Consider the following 14,191-nt stretch of genomic DNA (forward strand, 5'->3'; position numbering starts at 1 on the left):
GGAACTTCTTAACATTCTTAAACAAGGGTCATGACCTTGTCGTTCCTAATTTGATTCGTTTTAGCTTCCACTCTGTGAGACATTCTTTCATTAAACTTATTTATGACATAACATTTCACTTTAAGGTTGTGACCTTTCACCTCTCATAGAAGAAAGGGAAAACTATTTTCTACTTTCCTCATCTCGTGTTCATGTGGGATGGAAACTTTTCTTTTAGTGAAATGATTTTCTGTTATATATGCTTACAGTGTGGTTTCATTTGCTTGAATTCAATGAAAGATGAAAGACTCACAGGGTAAGATGAGTTTCCATTAAAGAATTTACTCACCAGGTCCCTCTGTCTAAGAGAATGGTTTGGAATAAGTGAAGGAAATTGGGTGATAATTGAAGATTTCCCGGGTCGGCCCCCCCCCCCCCCACAGCCTAACCCTCAATTCACGTATTCACCTACTAGTCTTTGCCAATTCACGTATTCACGCGTTGAAAAAATCTAATTCATGTATTCACGGCAGAAAAAAAGGCTCATTATTCACGTGTCAAGCCAGCCTCTTAGGGAGCCCATTTAAGCCCTTCTGAAGGGGGTCCTGAATATAAGGATGAGTTGCGATAGGTTGGAATAATATATATATCTAGCGTAGTAAAATTGAATTCATCAAAACTCTTCCCCGCCCCTAAATTTGTATCCTTTATTATTTTGACAGTGTTTGTGAAAGTTTCGACCATCTTTATGATATGAAAAAGTACTAGAGCTTCACTCGGTCCAATATTAGTTTTACTTAGCATATATCAGCACAATTTGCAAAGTGGCATTCAACAGTTTCTCATACTCCAGTGCTTCCGACAAAAACACTTTCTTATTAGAAAAATGAACAAGACATCGAAAAACCACTTTCACTTTCATTTTCGATTCATTTTATGATAAATATAATATTACTTCCTTAAACCAGGGATATGATATAGCGTAGCTACGCTATATCATATCCCTGCTTAAACTCGAAATAAAAAAAATGCGTGGTGAAAAAAATATATTTCTTGGTTTCTGACGCACCTCATTAAAAATAATGATCACGTCACATGGCGCGGTTTGAATTATACAATCAAAACAAATCTTTAGTTGTTAGACAGGAATAAGAAACCCACCATTCTCAAAAAAGACATCTACAAAACAAGTCAGCAAATTAACAGTAAAAAACTTAGAATTTTTATGCTATGGTCATGGATGAACTGACAAGTCTGATGTATAGGCAGTACGAAGCACAACTAGGCATCATTGATGTGAAACAGACCTGCTATCTAGGTAAAATTGTAAACAAGACTTAAAATTCTTTTCTGTAAAAAGGTTCTTTTTTATTATCTGTTGTAAAGTTTATTTTTGGGCATTGTTTGCTTTTATTTCGTCAATCACTTTTCCAATCTGTTACATTGCGCATGCGTGCCTGTCACTATTGTGAGACAGGGGTTCCATCCTACTCTTTACTCAAATCACAGGCAAAAAATCACAATATCCTATTTGGCGTACAACGTTTTGCCAAGGTGCATCTAACACTCATAACGTTCATGTAAAGATACAATAGATGTAAGGAACTTCTGAGAGTTCAAAATATAAGAATACTAGTATTTTTTTCATAGATTACCGGCGTACCGGCCAAAATCTTCTTGATACCGGTCAAAAATATTCTGACGATTTACCAGAACACCGGAAATCTACCAGATTGTCGGAGCCCCCCCCATATATGAAGTTGAAACAACTGTCTGTGTCAGCCCAGTCTGGAAATTGCAGCTTGTTCACCAGATATCTCCGGCGTAGAATTGAGGTTTAAGATCTGCTGCCCTCAACTTTTCCCAGCTAAGTTGGCGCAGCTCCGGCGTAAGATTTCCCTCCTTTCCAGACTGGGTGTCAGCTGAATACAGGACCGCTAACTCTAATAACCATGGGCTGAAAACATAAAAGGGAATGGGGTGTTTGTGGGGCACCGGGTCTGTGACACAGGAGTGTTTTCATTGTATTTAACTGCGCTCTGCGCAGTATCAGACAGAAAGTGCTATCTCGTCTCTCTTTATTGAAGCATCAGTAAGTTAGAGTTACACGTTGTACACAACAGAAGAAAAGGTCAAACAGTCTTCTGTTACAGCCATTTTCTTTTATTTACTTAAGTATGACATGATGGCTATCATAAGAGGCGAGAAAAGATATTTCGTTTTTATGAAAATAGATCTTTACCAGAAGAGACATGAATATGACCTTTCTGAGTGACCCCACCAACTTCATAAACTTGCTTTGCTTGAGAAATATCAAGTTTAAAAAAGAATAGAGAAAGAAAAATGAGCCTCTCAGGAGTATTTCATGACAGAAATCTGGTGACCCCTAACTTTGACACTGTATATATTTTTGTACTTATATCAACGAGCAAACCAATTGTGTTTTCTGACTATTTCAGATATTTTGTTGCACTTTGTTTCTCGTGAAGGGAGTCAGGCTCTCAATCATTTTATAAGTTTGAGGAAGAAACATCTATTTGGAAACTGAAAATTTCAATTTGAAAAATTTTTGTAATTTGCTCTCTATTCAGCCTAAGCGCAATGGCCTTTCAGCCTTACGAAGGTAAACAAAAGACTACGTTTTCAAGGTTTTTAACTTTTCGGAATACCATTTTAGGGAGCTAAGATACTTATAATACAGCACAATACGAATCTGCTCAACGGTCTGCTTTATTTCTTCTTTTTGTTAGGTTTAAAACCCAACGCTGGTTACAAAAGGCGATTTCAAACTTTTGATAAAGAGTGTGATTTTTGATTATTTTGTTATGACAGGTAACTCTCGCGCTAATTGGAACTCGAACGGAGGAGGGGGGTCTAAGAGATTCGAATTATAGAAAGCAATTTACAGAAGTATCCCCTCGACAGCGGCTGAAATGAGTTCGAATTTATGATAAATATGAATTATAGAAGTTCGAATTAGTTAAAACGTTACATGAATGCTTAAACAACGTTAATGCTAATTAGCCAATCACATTTGTTACAATTATCAATTTTTCAGGTCTCCTTGAAGATTCAACTATGGTAAGCCAACAGCCGAATGATGCTAAAAGTAAATCTGAAATGCGTCGAACTCGAATCAAAATGTTGTTTGAAGATTTTCAGGTAAGTTTATTCACGTTTTTTTCAGGATCTTCAAGATATCTACTGAACCGTTTATGTGTAAGTATGTACGAGAAAAAGCTGAAGTGACAGTGGAAGCTTGTACCCTTTCTTTCTCTTTCTGGAAATTTACTAGCAGGCTGATCTAAATTTTTGATCCATTCACCATTCACACTTTTTACAATCATTCCAGCCAGCAATACATCTTTACTTAAACTACATATTTTGGCTTCGATAAGGTATCTATTATCGATAGAAGTTCGTCGGGAAATATTTCGTCAATTTTTACCGACGAATAGTGTTGGCCGACGAATTTTTTACCGTTAAGGTACAGTAAATGATAATGAATAAGCATTGAAAGCCTTACCGTTAAGTTCTGCTAGATTTTTTTACAGCATGATTTCAAATTCCGCGAAGATACGAAAATCCACGTGGGGCAAAATGATTTGATTAACGAAAACAACAAAATCCGGAGTGAAAATGACGAACTTCACGAGCAGATCAAAGATTTAGAGTCACGTTATTTGCATTCATTGAAGCGATCAGCAAGTGAATTGGAAAGAGGAGGGTTTCAAAATGGTAGCAGTAGCAATGGTGCAGATAATTTGAACGGTGATATTCACACTATCTTGAAATTGTCAAGTAAATTACAAGAAGTAATGAGTATCAATGAAACAATGGCACAAACTAATTGCAATTTGAAAAACGTAAGTAATCATTCATAAAATCTCCATATCAAATAGTAAGGTCCTGTTTTTAGGGGGTTCAAGCGATTCCACGATTTAGTAAATTTTGTCTACTATTAATATTCAAAATATAATTATATAATTCATCTTTTGAACTTAAGTGAGGCTCTTATCAAATCCGATATCAAAATACTTCGGAACATTAAGAAATTATTTGGAAAAATTAGCCATTATGGATGAAAGAACGCAATGAATTTGTATGACCGGCCAGTGAAAAACTTCCGTTATCCGAATATAGATATATTGTAGCACGTAGACAAAGTATGCACGTACAAAATCAAAGTATTTACTTGATCAGGAAAAGTTTGCTCATTGGTTGAAATATTTTTGTGTATGATAAACAGCTATTAAAAGCACGTTTGAGGAAATTCTTTCAATCAACCCAGACTGCGCAGGAAACACATTTGCCGGTACAGTATATTTCTTGCGAGAATTCTTGGCTAAAAATATTGAAAAGTAAATTAATCAAAAGATACCGATTGTTCAATGAATCCCTCTTGGTATAAAGGCCGACTGTAAAATATGTGTTTATTAGAAATATAGAACATTATACGTCGTTTCAGCTAAGACTAATTTCCCGGAATAAGATTCGACTGACATTTTCGGAATACTTTCACTGCTTTTTACTGGGATACAGTAGCGCCGACATAACATTGCAAAGGGTTTTTTTCTAAAGGTACGGTTAACCTTGTGTTGTGTTTCCGAAGCACATTTCTTAAACTTCTTTCGAACTTTTTTTCGGGAAGTTGAATTTTTAGTTGAATTTCCTCTAGGTTTAAATAAGGTGAATTTTCCAATAGCCTTCTAGTAAAATTATGGGGAAAGTATTTAAGAACACGTGAGACATACTGACAAAAGGAAGCCTCTAAGATGACGTCCCAATTGTCTGATCAACAAAGGCTTTCTATTTCTTGAGGCGTTCTACTTTTTTTAACCAATAAAGAAAAACAAAACCCTTGACCTTCTAACACTGACTTTTCACGCAATTTTCGACTGTATTTGTCACAGAAAAGTTGAAACGAAGTGTCACTTGACTCTTAGGGGATCGTGTTTTTTCTTAAACTTTTTTTATAAAACGTCGGTTATCTCTTTATTGATCTGCACTTTTGACCCTTTTTGTTGAGGCATTGAATTTTGAAATCGTACGTGTGTCTGTCAATAGCCTTGATGCCACCAGATGTGGAAAAAGTCAACTCTTCCTAGGCTTTATAGGGGGGGGGGGTTGTACTGTACTTTTACGGTATTACGGGATTTGACGAAAAAAGAGACGGGAAAACGGTATTTTAAAATCAGACGGTGACGGTATTCAGGTATATTTTTGCCCTGTATAAGCCGGTGTGACGGTGTTATTATTTTTTCAATTTTCGGGATTCCGGGATTCAGCAAAAATTTTGACGGGAAAACGGTATTTCGAACCCCTACAACCCCCCCCCTTTATAATGTTTTAATTTTTCCACGTCAGACGGCATCAAGCTATCGACATGTACGATTTCAAAATTCAATGCCGAGTAGCCGTTCATAAAATTTTGATAAATAAATCAATTTCTGAACCTTTAAGGCTGAAAGGGAGGTGGTAAATGCCCTTTAAAAATCCCGGGCTAAGCTATATCCGGCATCTTTGATCGGATCTTTTTTTTGAAAGTGGTAACCACAAAGAACGTTCAACTACGCTGCATAAAAAATAATGAAGGAAAAGTAGAGCTAGCACTCTCGACGTATTGATACCGAGGCCCGGAATTCCTGAGTTATTTTTTCCGAGTTAAAAAAACCGAGTTAAGAAAAAACCGAGTTATCCCGAGTTATGACGTCATTTTTGGAATTTAGTGACGTCATTTTTCATTTTATAACTCGTTTTATTGTGCTTCCTTTAACTTTCCGAGTTATTTTCCATTTTTTAACTCGGGAATTTTTGCTTCCTTTAACTTTCCGAGTTATTTTCCATTTTTTAACTCGGGAATTTTTGCTTCCTTTAGCTTTCCGAGTTATTTTTCTTCATAAAAAAACACCAGCTTTAATCTATTGATCGAAACCACAAGCACACCGCAAATTTACTATTTGCTTGAATAGAAGAAGAATTTTGTGAATGAGTTCTATGGGGTGTACTAAGGCAAGTACGAGTATTTTTTGGACCTTCGAAGGGTCGTAAAAATCACAAAATCTAATTTCAGTCCCCCTAAGGCTTTTAAAACAGCCGAAAGTTCCAATAAGGGTCACGAAATCTCGAAAAATCAGTTTTTTCCTCTATTTTTGCGGCACATACCCGTCAGCTCGCAACCCTAGTACCCCCGGATAGTCTGTGAAATGATTGATTCAAGAATCGTTGGTGATTCATTCAAAATTTTTACAGCGAAGGGGGAAGGACTCTTGTCATGTCACTTACAGTGTTCTTTAATGAAATAGGGAGGAAATATTAATTTTGAAATAGCTTTATCTCATCACTTACCTACTGTATTTTTTGAGATTTACACAGCATTTATGCTGTAAGATTTTTGAAGGGCTTACACTTTGTTTATCTAGCAGGTTTTAATTTTTATTCACTTGTTTGTTGATTATTCATTTTATTCAAAGCAGGTTAAGGTTTTTCTAGTTAGTAATGGATGGTTATGTCTATGGTGGTTATGGGATCAATAGATTAAAGCTGGTGTTTTTTTATAAAGAAAAATAACTCGGAAAGCTAAAGGAAGCAAAAATTCTCGAATTAAAAATTCAAAAATAACTCGGAAAGTTAGAGAAAGCAAAAATTCCCGAGTTAAAAAATAGAAAATAACTCGGAAAGTTAAAGGAAGCAAAATAAACCGAGTTATGAAATGTAAAATAACGTCACTAAATTCCAAAAATGACGTCATAACTCGGGATAACTCGGTTTTTTCTTAACTCGGTTTTTTTAACTCGGAAAAAATAACTCGGGAATTCCGGGCCTCATTGATACCACTAAGGTAACACTTTCAAAAAAACTCCGATCAAAATATTTTGTTTAGCAGGAATGAGGAACTGATGTCTCCAGAGTTTATATAAAGCTCAGTGGAGGGGGTTGGGTTCGAATTCATAATGGTTGAATAGCGTTAAATGGTTATGAAAATTCCACCCTTGAATATCCAAAACATTTGAAGTCATTTGATCGAATACAATTCTCTTGTGGTGTAATGGCGGACGTTAGGTTTGAAGGTGTTTGGCAAACAACATGAAAATATCAAAATCAAGAATGAGTTTCTTATACTAAAATAAGACTTAAAATTGTAATAGAAAATTTGATTTTTATTTGTCACTCGCATGATCTAAAGGCCTAAAGGACAATGACAAGTTACTTGAGGTGGCAGAAACTTCATTATGTTGATTTAAAAAGCATTCATGTGGCGAGAAAGTCTCCATCCAATGAATAAATGAGCACCAAAAGTTTACATTACAGAAAAATTAAATCAAACTGAACTACAGAATTGAATTTAACTCCCGTTTCCTTGCATGGTTGGCATCAGTTAAATTCCGGGGGGGGGGGGGGGTACTTAACTTAGGTAAATGGAGGGTACAGTATGTGCCGCCCTTAAGGGTACCTTCTTTGGATTTCCAAAGTCCCGCTAAGGGTCGAAAAAATTTAAACTTTTTACCCCCGGAAAGATAAATTAGGTCAAATTTGTCCCAATAAGAGTCGTAAAATTCACAAAATTTTCCTTCGTTTTCTTTTTAGTCCCGGTAAGGGTCGAAAGTCGGGCGCCCCACCGTCAGCTCGTAACCCTAGTACCCCATTTAACCCTAGTAGCCCCCGGGGTTAAATTATACTCCCTTTTTCCACTAACTTCTTAGTGGTTTATATACCCTATTGTTAACCGGTTATTTTTTCGAAGCGGGCTACACAACTTTTTGCGCAATGCAATTGGTTCTTTTCGCATGACGATGGGCCTACACTGCCCAGATTTGCCCGTCGTTAGGAAAATTCATTGTGACGTCACTTTTTCAAAGGAAAATGAACAATGCATTGACATTATTTCTCTCATTTTTTTTTCTCGCTTTATTTCGCTATTTTTCCTGGATAAACCGCTTAAAATCAATCGAAGCTGAAGGAAACGGTTAACAAATACAATAATGACCGGTTTTTTTTGGGCTGTACTGAAAATATTGCCCTCGGTCAAGGCAACAACCTCGCAAGCTCGGTCGTTACTTGACCTCGGGCAATATTTCTCAGTACAGCCCTCACTAACCGGTCATTATTGTATTAGAGTTTTGATGAAGCTTTTAAAATCTTTGCACGTAAAGTGTCTACTAATTCACAGAAACTTTTTAAGTCTATAGTTAATTGTAAGTCTATATATCTTTAGGCTGTTAAAACACCTCCTTCTCACATTACCGGTGGTCCTCCCTCCACTGGGAAAATATACTCCAATTTTAGCCCCCGTTAAATTAATCAAATAAAAAAATCCTCACTGCCAAATATTGTGTAATTTTCCATCCCCACTGAAATTTCAGAGTTAAAAACAATTGAACTCAAATTCCCAACCATAAAAAAATGTAAGAATTTCAACCCTCTATCGAGTAAGTCCGTTATTTCTACCCCCTTGGCTGAAAATCCTACCGGGTCTGTGAGAAAGGGATTCCTGTACTAAAGTTTTGGTGGACACAAAGTGACGTAACATCATACATTTGCTTTTGAAAACCAATGCGTAAATCGAGTATTATAAAATGTAAATCGGTAACACTCTGAGATTGGAGACAATAGAAAAGGTCATCTCACGATAAAACACGAAACGATACCTTAAACGTTTGAAATTAACATTGAATTCTTATCCAAATTTAGATCCTATGTGTATAACATTTTGACCTTGATTTGTCAAAGGAGAAAAAAGCCAGTTACTTTGTGCAAATAAAATGTATTGATAAATAAGTCCCTTTCTTCGAATATTTCTGACGTAAACTTAACTGCTCTTTCGCTAAATTTGGAACTCCTACCTAGTCAATTGGTCCACTTTTTTACGATATCTGCCACGTAACATTAAGAAAGTACAGGCAAAATCAAAAAGCAATGAAATTGCTTTGGGTACAAGATTAGCAAAAATGTAAAAGTTAAAAAATAACAGAAAAAGATCTTTCAGGTTATTCGGAAAATTTATAGAAATCTTTTTTTTTCGGTTTTTTATTAGGACATCAAGTGTCTGCGTCAAGAGAAGCAACAAAACTTAGATGAAATCAAAATTCTGAAGGAACAACAAAAATTGATCGACTCTCCTCAAAGGTAAGGACCAATGAAAGATAGCGATAGCGATTACTATCCATAACCTTAAATTTATACTGAAAAGGAAATATATTGTTAAAACCACTAGTTGTCAAATCAGGTATATGTAATAGCGAAGCTGGATGATGGACGACAATTCCTTAGCGGATTGCTTCTTTGTACACATAATAGAAATCCATCTCTGTACCCTTGAGTGTTCTGTTTTTATAAGAAAAATGAAGCAGACAAAGTATTCACGCAGACGTTTTTTCGCCAAAGATTATTTTGAAATCCACTGATTTTCTTTCACCCCTCCCCAGGTACAACAAATACACTGTGGTAGCTCTCCAAACCAAAGCAGATGGCTATGAACGTGAAATCAAACATTTGAAAAAAGCTTTAAAACGATCAGACGAATATATTGAAAAACTAACCACTGAAATTGAGACGTACAAACGAAGCAGCAGTACACAAAAATCACCAAATTACCCAGCCTCTAAAGTGTCTGACGATAGAAATGTGTTCGGGACACAAGCTAATGATATGAATAATAGACTAAAGTTGTATGGTGGTGTTACAAACAGTTTTAGTAAGACCATGTCGAGTGCAAGTGCAACTTTACAGAGTCTTGTAAGACACAATGAACAAGGGATGAATGATGATCAGTCAATGTCAAAAATCTGGAATCCAACTCAACCGTCACCGAAAAACTCTTTAATTACAGAAAATATTGAAAACTCAAAGAAATTTGAAATGCTAGAGACCAACCCCAAACAAGATCAAGCTCTTATATCCAACCCGTCTCGTTTTCCAGCATGTGCGAAATTATTGGAGCTTTCCAAACAACATGACATTACACCTGATAAAAATGGAACACCATCTCCTTCCTCTAGAAGTGACCCTGAACAGAAAAATCAGCCAACCAGCACAGTAGGAAATTCAAGTAGACATTCTTCAACACCTGTTTCACCTAGTCGTAGCCCAGTAGTCAACTATTCTTCGTCTGGCAGAACAGAAAACTTCTCTTCACCTCATAACAATGGATCACCGAATCAACAAATTTATCAACGCGAAAACGAGGCTGACGAAATAACCATAGTGATGCCATCAACAGAGAGCGCGTCGCATTGGTTACAATCTACAAATCAACATGGTGGACGGAGCAGCGCAGAAAGACATGTGAATAGTGAAGAAAGATCGTCTTCACCCGCTTGGCATCAACCTTCTAGATACAATAATAAGACTAATGGAAGTCGAATAGGTTTTGATGCAAGTATGCTTTCTTCCAAAGAAAGAGGACTGTTTTCACCAGCAAAGAAAATCAAAACTGAAGTATGTTACGAATGATATCAAAAAATTGGAATTTCATGAAAACTTTTTTTTGACCCCGTGTATATCAGAACCTTGTTAATACTTTATCGACTTTGAAATGTATAAACTTTCCAATTTTCACAAAATCTCTTTATATGATAGTTAGATAGTAATATAGAAGATAATGTAATGTAAAAAATAAGTGAACGTGACAAATTTTAACCTGTCAAGGGCACAAAAATCTAGACTTTAAAAAATCAACCTCTTAGCTATATAAGAAAAACATTTGCAATGTTTGATTTGGTTTACAATGTTTTCAGTAGTTAATGCCATTAATGAGAATAAAATTGGTCAAAATTAAAAACAACCTGCAAAATACCTGTAAAATAAACAAAGCTTCTTCTGTTTGGAAACTCTAAAAATAACCAAACGCAGTCATTATAAAAATTAAACATGAACAACCTGAATTTTCAAATTTCTTAAACTTTTTGGTCGAATTCCATTATGGTCGTATTGTGAATCAACATGGATCCATTCCAAGGCTCTGAAAGGTGACAGTAATTTACAAAAATGAAAGCCAGCTGCTATCTTCAAGATATAGTCTGTAGGTGTTCTCATCATTGGTGCTTGAAGGACGGTCTGTGTTTTGTCGGCGTTATCTTTGTACTTCAAATAGGTCCATATCCACAGTGGACCAATATTGTAAGGACCAAGATCTTTACCAATGACCAATTTCTTGCCGTATTTCTGATATCTGTGAAGTGCATCAGGATTTGTTTTAGAGAGAGCCCAGTTTAACGCTTGTTGATTGATTTCACCACAACGATTACCAACTTCGTCAGTTTGATGAAAATCAGCTTGTTTATTTCCTGCTGCTTTTTGTACAGATTGTCGTGACATGAGTTTGGCTTTCATTTCAACTGCACCAACTTCATATTTGCCAGTATCCAAAGAGTTCAAACGGTGGTAATAGTTCTCAGTAACTGTCCCACTGTAAATCATGCATTTCCTTTTGGTAGGTGGTGAGGGACATGAGTTGTTGATTGCTGGTAAGGGGTCTACGGGAAAGAATGTCCAAGCCCGATGAAAGTTGTCCTCTGAGGTTATATCAGCGTTGAATTCTGTTAAATTTCCACTCATTAGTTTTTGAGCGTATGGAACCCATTCTGAGCCTTTCAAACAAGTTGGCCGGTCATCGTTAACCAGTGTTTTGTTGTAACAAGGTGGTTTCAAGTTATAGCTTCCTTCAATTTCCATCGCTTCAGAAAACGGTTTCATAAAGTCATCTGTGTAATCAATCATGTCTTGGATATTTGACCAAGGATTGTCGGAACCTTCCAGTTTTGAGATGAAGCTTGCCATGACATTGCCAGTGATGACATGACCAACTTTCTCAGGAACTTCTGGATGAAGATCAGTTGAAGTTACAGAGCTTGGTATCATTGAGAAATCCATGAAACTTGAATGACTCATACCTCTCAAGGCAACTACAGGGAACATTCCTGATTGACTTTTGACAATGTTTTTCTTTGCATGCCAGTAACCTTCAGCACTTCTACTAACTCTCAAAAGTCCATCAAGTTCTCCGTTGAGGGTAAGGGTTGGAACATCATAATCGAATTTTGTTTGTCCTGAACCTGTGATTCTTCTTGTGTTTCTCAACAGAACTGCTCCCATCAATATTTGACCTTTGACAAAGTTCGATTTTCCTTTGGCATAGATTTGCGTCATGACACCTCCCAAAGAATGAGCAGCCAAATAAATCTGATCTCCTGGAAAGTTGTGCTTGGTTTTAAGCATTTTCAAGGTGTATTGGACATAACGGGTCATCAATATAGGCTCTGGTACATCAAGAAAGAATTCAGGAAGACCAACCCAAGCTTTGAAGCCTTGAGTTGCAGCTGCTTTCTGAAATTCTTGAGCGATCGTTCGATACGCTTCAGGTGAGCATCGCATACCATGAATCCAAATAACAGCGATAGGTTTTCCACCAGAAGCTGTTGGTGGTGGTTCAAGGTAGATTGGATCAGCATTGATCTGTTGGAGAAGAACAGTGATTGCCAGAATGCTTGCAACAAGATTGTTGATACTCATTTTAATTTATTTCACTCGTCTGTAATAAGAGAAAAGTGGGTAGGTCAAAGAAGAATCGTCTATCTAGATTTTACTTCATTATGGAAGAAAGTATGTAGAAAGAAGAAAAAGGATGTGAATTATGAGTTGCTTCAATAGAATCGTTTCTTATTTAGCTTTGAACATATTTTAAAAACAAACTTTCTCTAAACCGAGAAAGCTATAGATTGCTCAAACATCTTACTCTTTCCCAACTTAAAATCAAGTTCAATCGTGATTTTCAGTTTTTAAAAACCTAACCAAAGAAACAAAAAATCATTAACTTGGTACTCTGTTTATGTTTGTTATTTATCTTTTACTTAGTTGTACCAATATTTTGGCATTAATATTATTTTTGAGTGATATTTTGTAATTGTCCAAAGACGAGGAAGTTGATCACCTCCACGTGAATCGAACTGACCTTTCATGCAATCAGTGAGAAATATTTGTTGAAAAGAAACATTCACGAATTTTAAGTACGGTAATATAACAGTGGACTTTGAGATGTTCGTACACTTCCGTCTGGTCAGATTTGACACACATCAATTAATTCCTCAAAAAATTGGTAATTCAATGTATGGTCCGGTTAAACAAACAAATTTTTGAGGTAAATGACAAAATCGTCTTTCCATAAGGGGATCTATAATTCGTGAGTTGTAATTTGTGAGTTAAATTCGTTAATAAATAATAACAGTACAAGTTATTAGTTAACGACCTTAATACACCCCTGTATCACAGACCTAATGGAAAGTTAAGCCCCGCTGGGAAATTGACTTTGATTTCATCCCCACCTGAAATTCTATGTTTAAAAATTGCTTTAAAAATCGATTGGGTTTTTTAACATTGGAACAATAAAATTGCTATCCCCATTAGGATTTCAATAGGAATTTTTATCCCAACTGAGGGCTAAAATTCCATCGGGGCTGTGAGACAGGGATGAGTTAAAAGCTTTCATTGTAATTCTTCAGAGTAAGGTGATGAGTTGTTGTATTAAAATTACCCACGGAATGACGACGTCATAACGCATTCAAAAACATACTTCATGAATTACTGATCCCTGTTCATAAAAAGGTAGCACCCTAATCAACACGTTACAACCTTTAGCGTGTTACATAACTTTGATCACATGGAGCACTTTGACCAAGCCATAAGGCCTTTCGAAATCTAAATATGAAATACTAACAACAATATTTATGCAGGAATTTAGAATCAACAACAAAATAAACATTAAACATAAATAAATCCAATGTTGCATAACTGAGAAGTTATTTTAAAGTGGCTTTCACTGTAAGACCATGTTCGCACGTTATGGTTCCGCTTCGCTTCGAAGCCATTCTATTGGGTGTTACATTTAAGTGTTACGCCACTTCTAACCAATAGAATGGCTTCATTCGATGATTTTATCAGAATATATAGTTTACAAAGCTGCAATATCTGTTCAAACTCGTACATACAATATTTGATCTCGCAGAAATCAATTTAAGTATCACGGTAAAAAGACTGGGTAATGGTCATTAATAATTACCCCTGTTGTTAGATATACGATAGGGTTTCAAAAAGAAACTTTATACATATGAGTTTGTTGGTTTTGAAAGGTTTAAGAAACTAGCACTGCTTAGTACCTATTGGTTTTCAATGATTAATCTAGCGTAACATATTTATTCAAAGATATTTCACACTTTCC

General features: G+C 36.0%; 1 protein-coding gene across 3 annotated transcripts; it reads left to right on the top strand.

Annotated features, from left to right (window-relative positions):
* Positions 1–210: 210 nt before the first annotated feature.
* On the top strand, positions 211–10,557 carry LOC136799231 (ORC ubiquitin ligase 1-like). Of its 3 annotated transcripts, none has more exons than XM_067055921.1 (5): positions 211–295; positions 3,038–3,141; positions 3,534–3,845; positions 9,014–9,105; positions 9,405–10,556. In XM_067055921.1, exons 1-5 carry the CDS (start codon positions 280–282, stop codon positions 10,429–10,431), a joined length of 1,551 nt encoding a protein of 516 aa, XP_066912022.1. In that variant the 5' UTR covers positions 211–279; the 3' UTR covers positions 10,432–10,556. The 3 variants fall into 3 exon arrangements, with proteins under 3 accessions (XP_066912022.1, XP_066912020.1, XP_066912021.1); XM_067055919.1 differs by lacking the exon at positions 211–295 and adding an exon at positions 1,172–1,297 and having other exon boundaries at positions 9,405–10,557; XM_067055920.1 differs by lacking the exon at positions 211–295 and adding an exon at positions 2,328–2,602 and having other exon boundaries at positions 9,405–10,555.
* Positions 10,558–14,191: the final 3,634 nt, after the last annotated feature.

This window comes from Clytia hemisphaerica, unplaced genomic scaffold (genome assembly GCF_902728285.1).
Source record: "Clytia hemisphaerica strain Z4C2 unplaced genomic scaffold, Clytia hemisphaerica genome assembly, whole genome shotgun sequence".
Classification (NCBI taxonomy): Eukaryota; Metazoa; Cnidaria; class Hydrozoa; order Leptothecata; family Clytiidae; genus Clytia; species Clytia hemisphaerica.

Coding starts and splice junctions, on each gene's coding strand:
- LOC136799231 (XM_067055919.1), top strand. CDS start 1,210: ATGGTCATGGATGAACTGACAAGTCTGATGTATAGGCAGTACGAAGCA. Junction 3,846..9,013: donor CTAATTGCAATTTGAAAAAC/GTAAGTAATCAT, acceptor GTTTTTTATTAG/GACATCAAGTGTCTGCGTCA. Junction 9,106..9,404: donor TTGATCGACTCTCCTCAAAG/GTAAGGACCAAT, acceptor ACCCCTCCCCAG/GTACAACAAATACACTGTGG.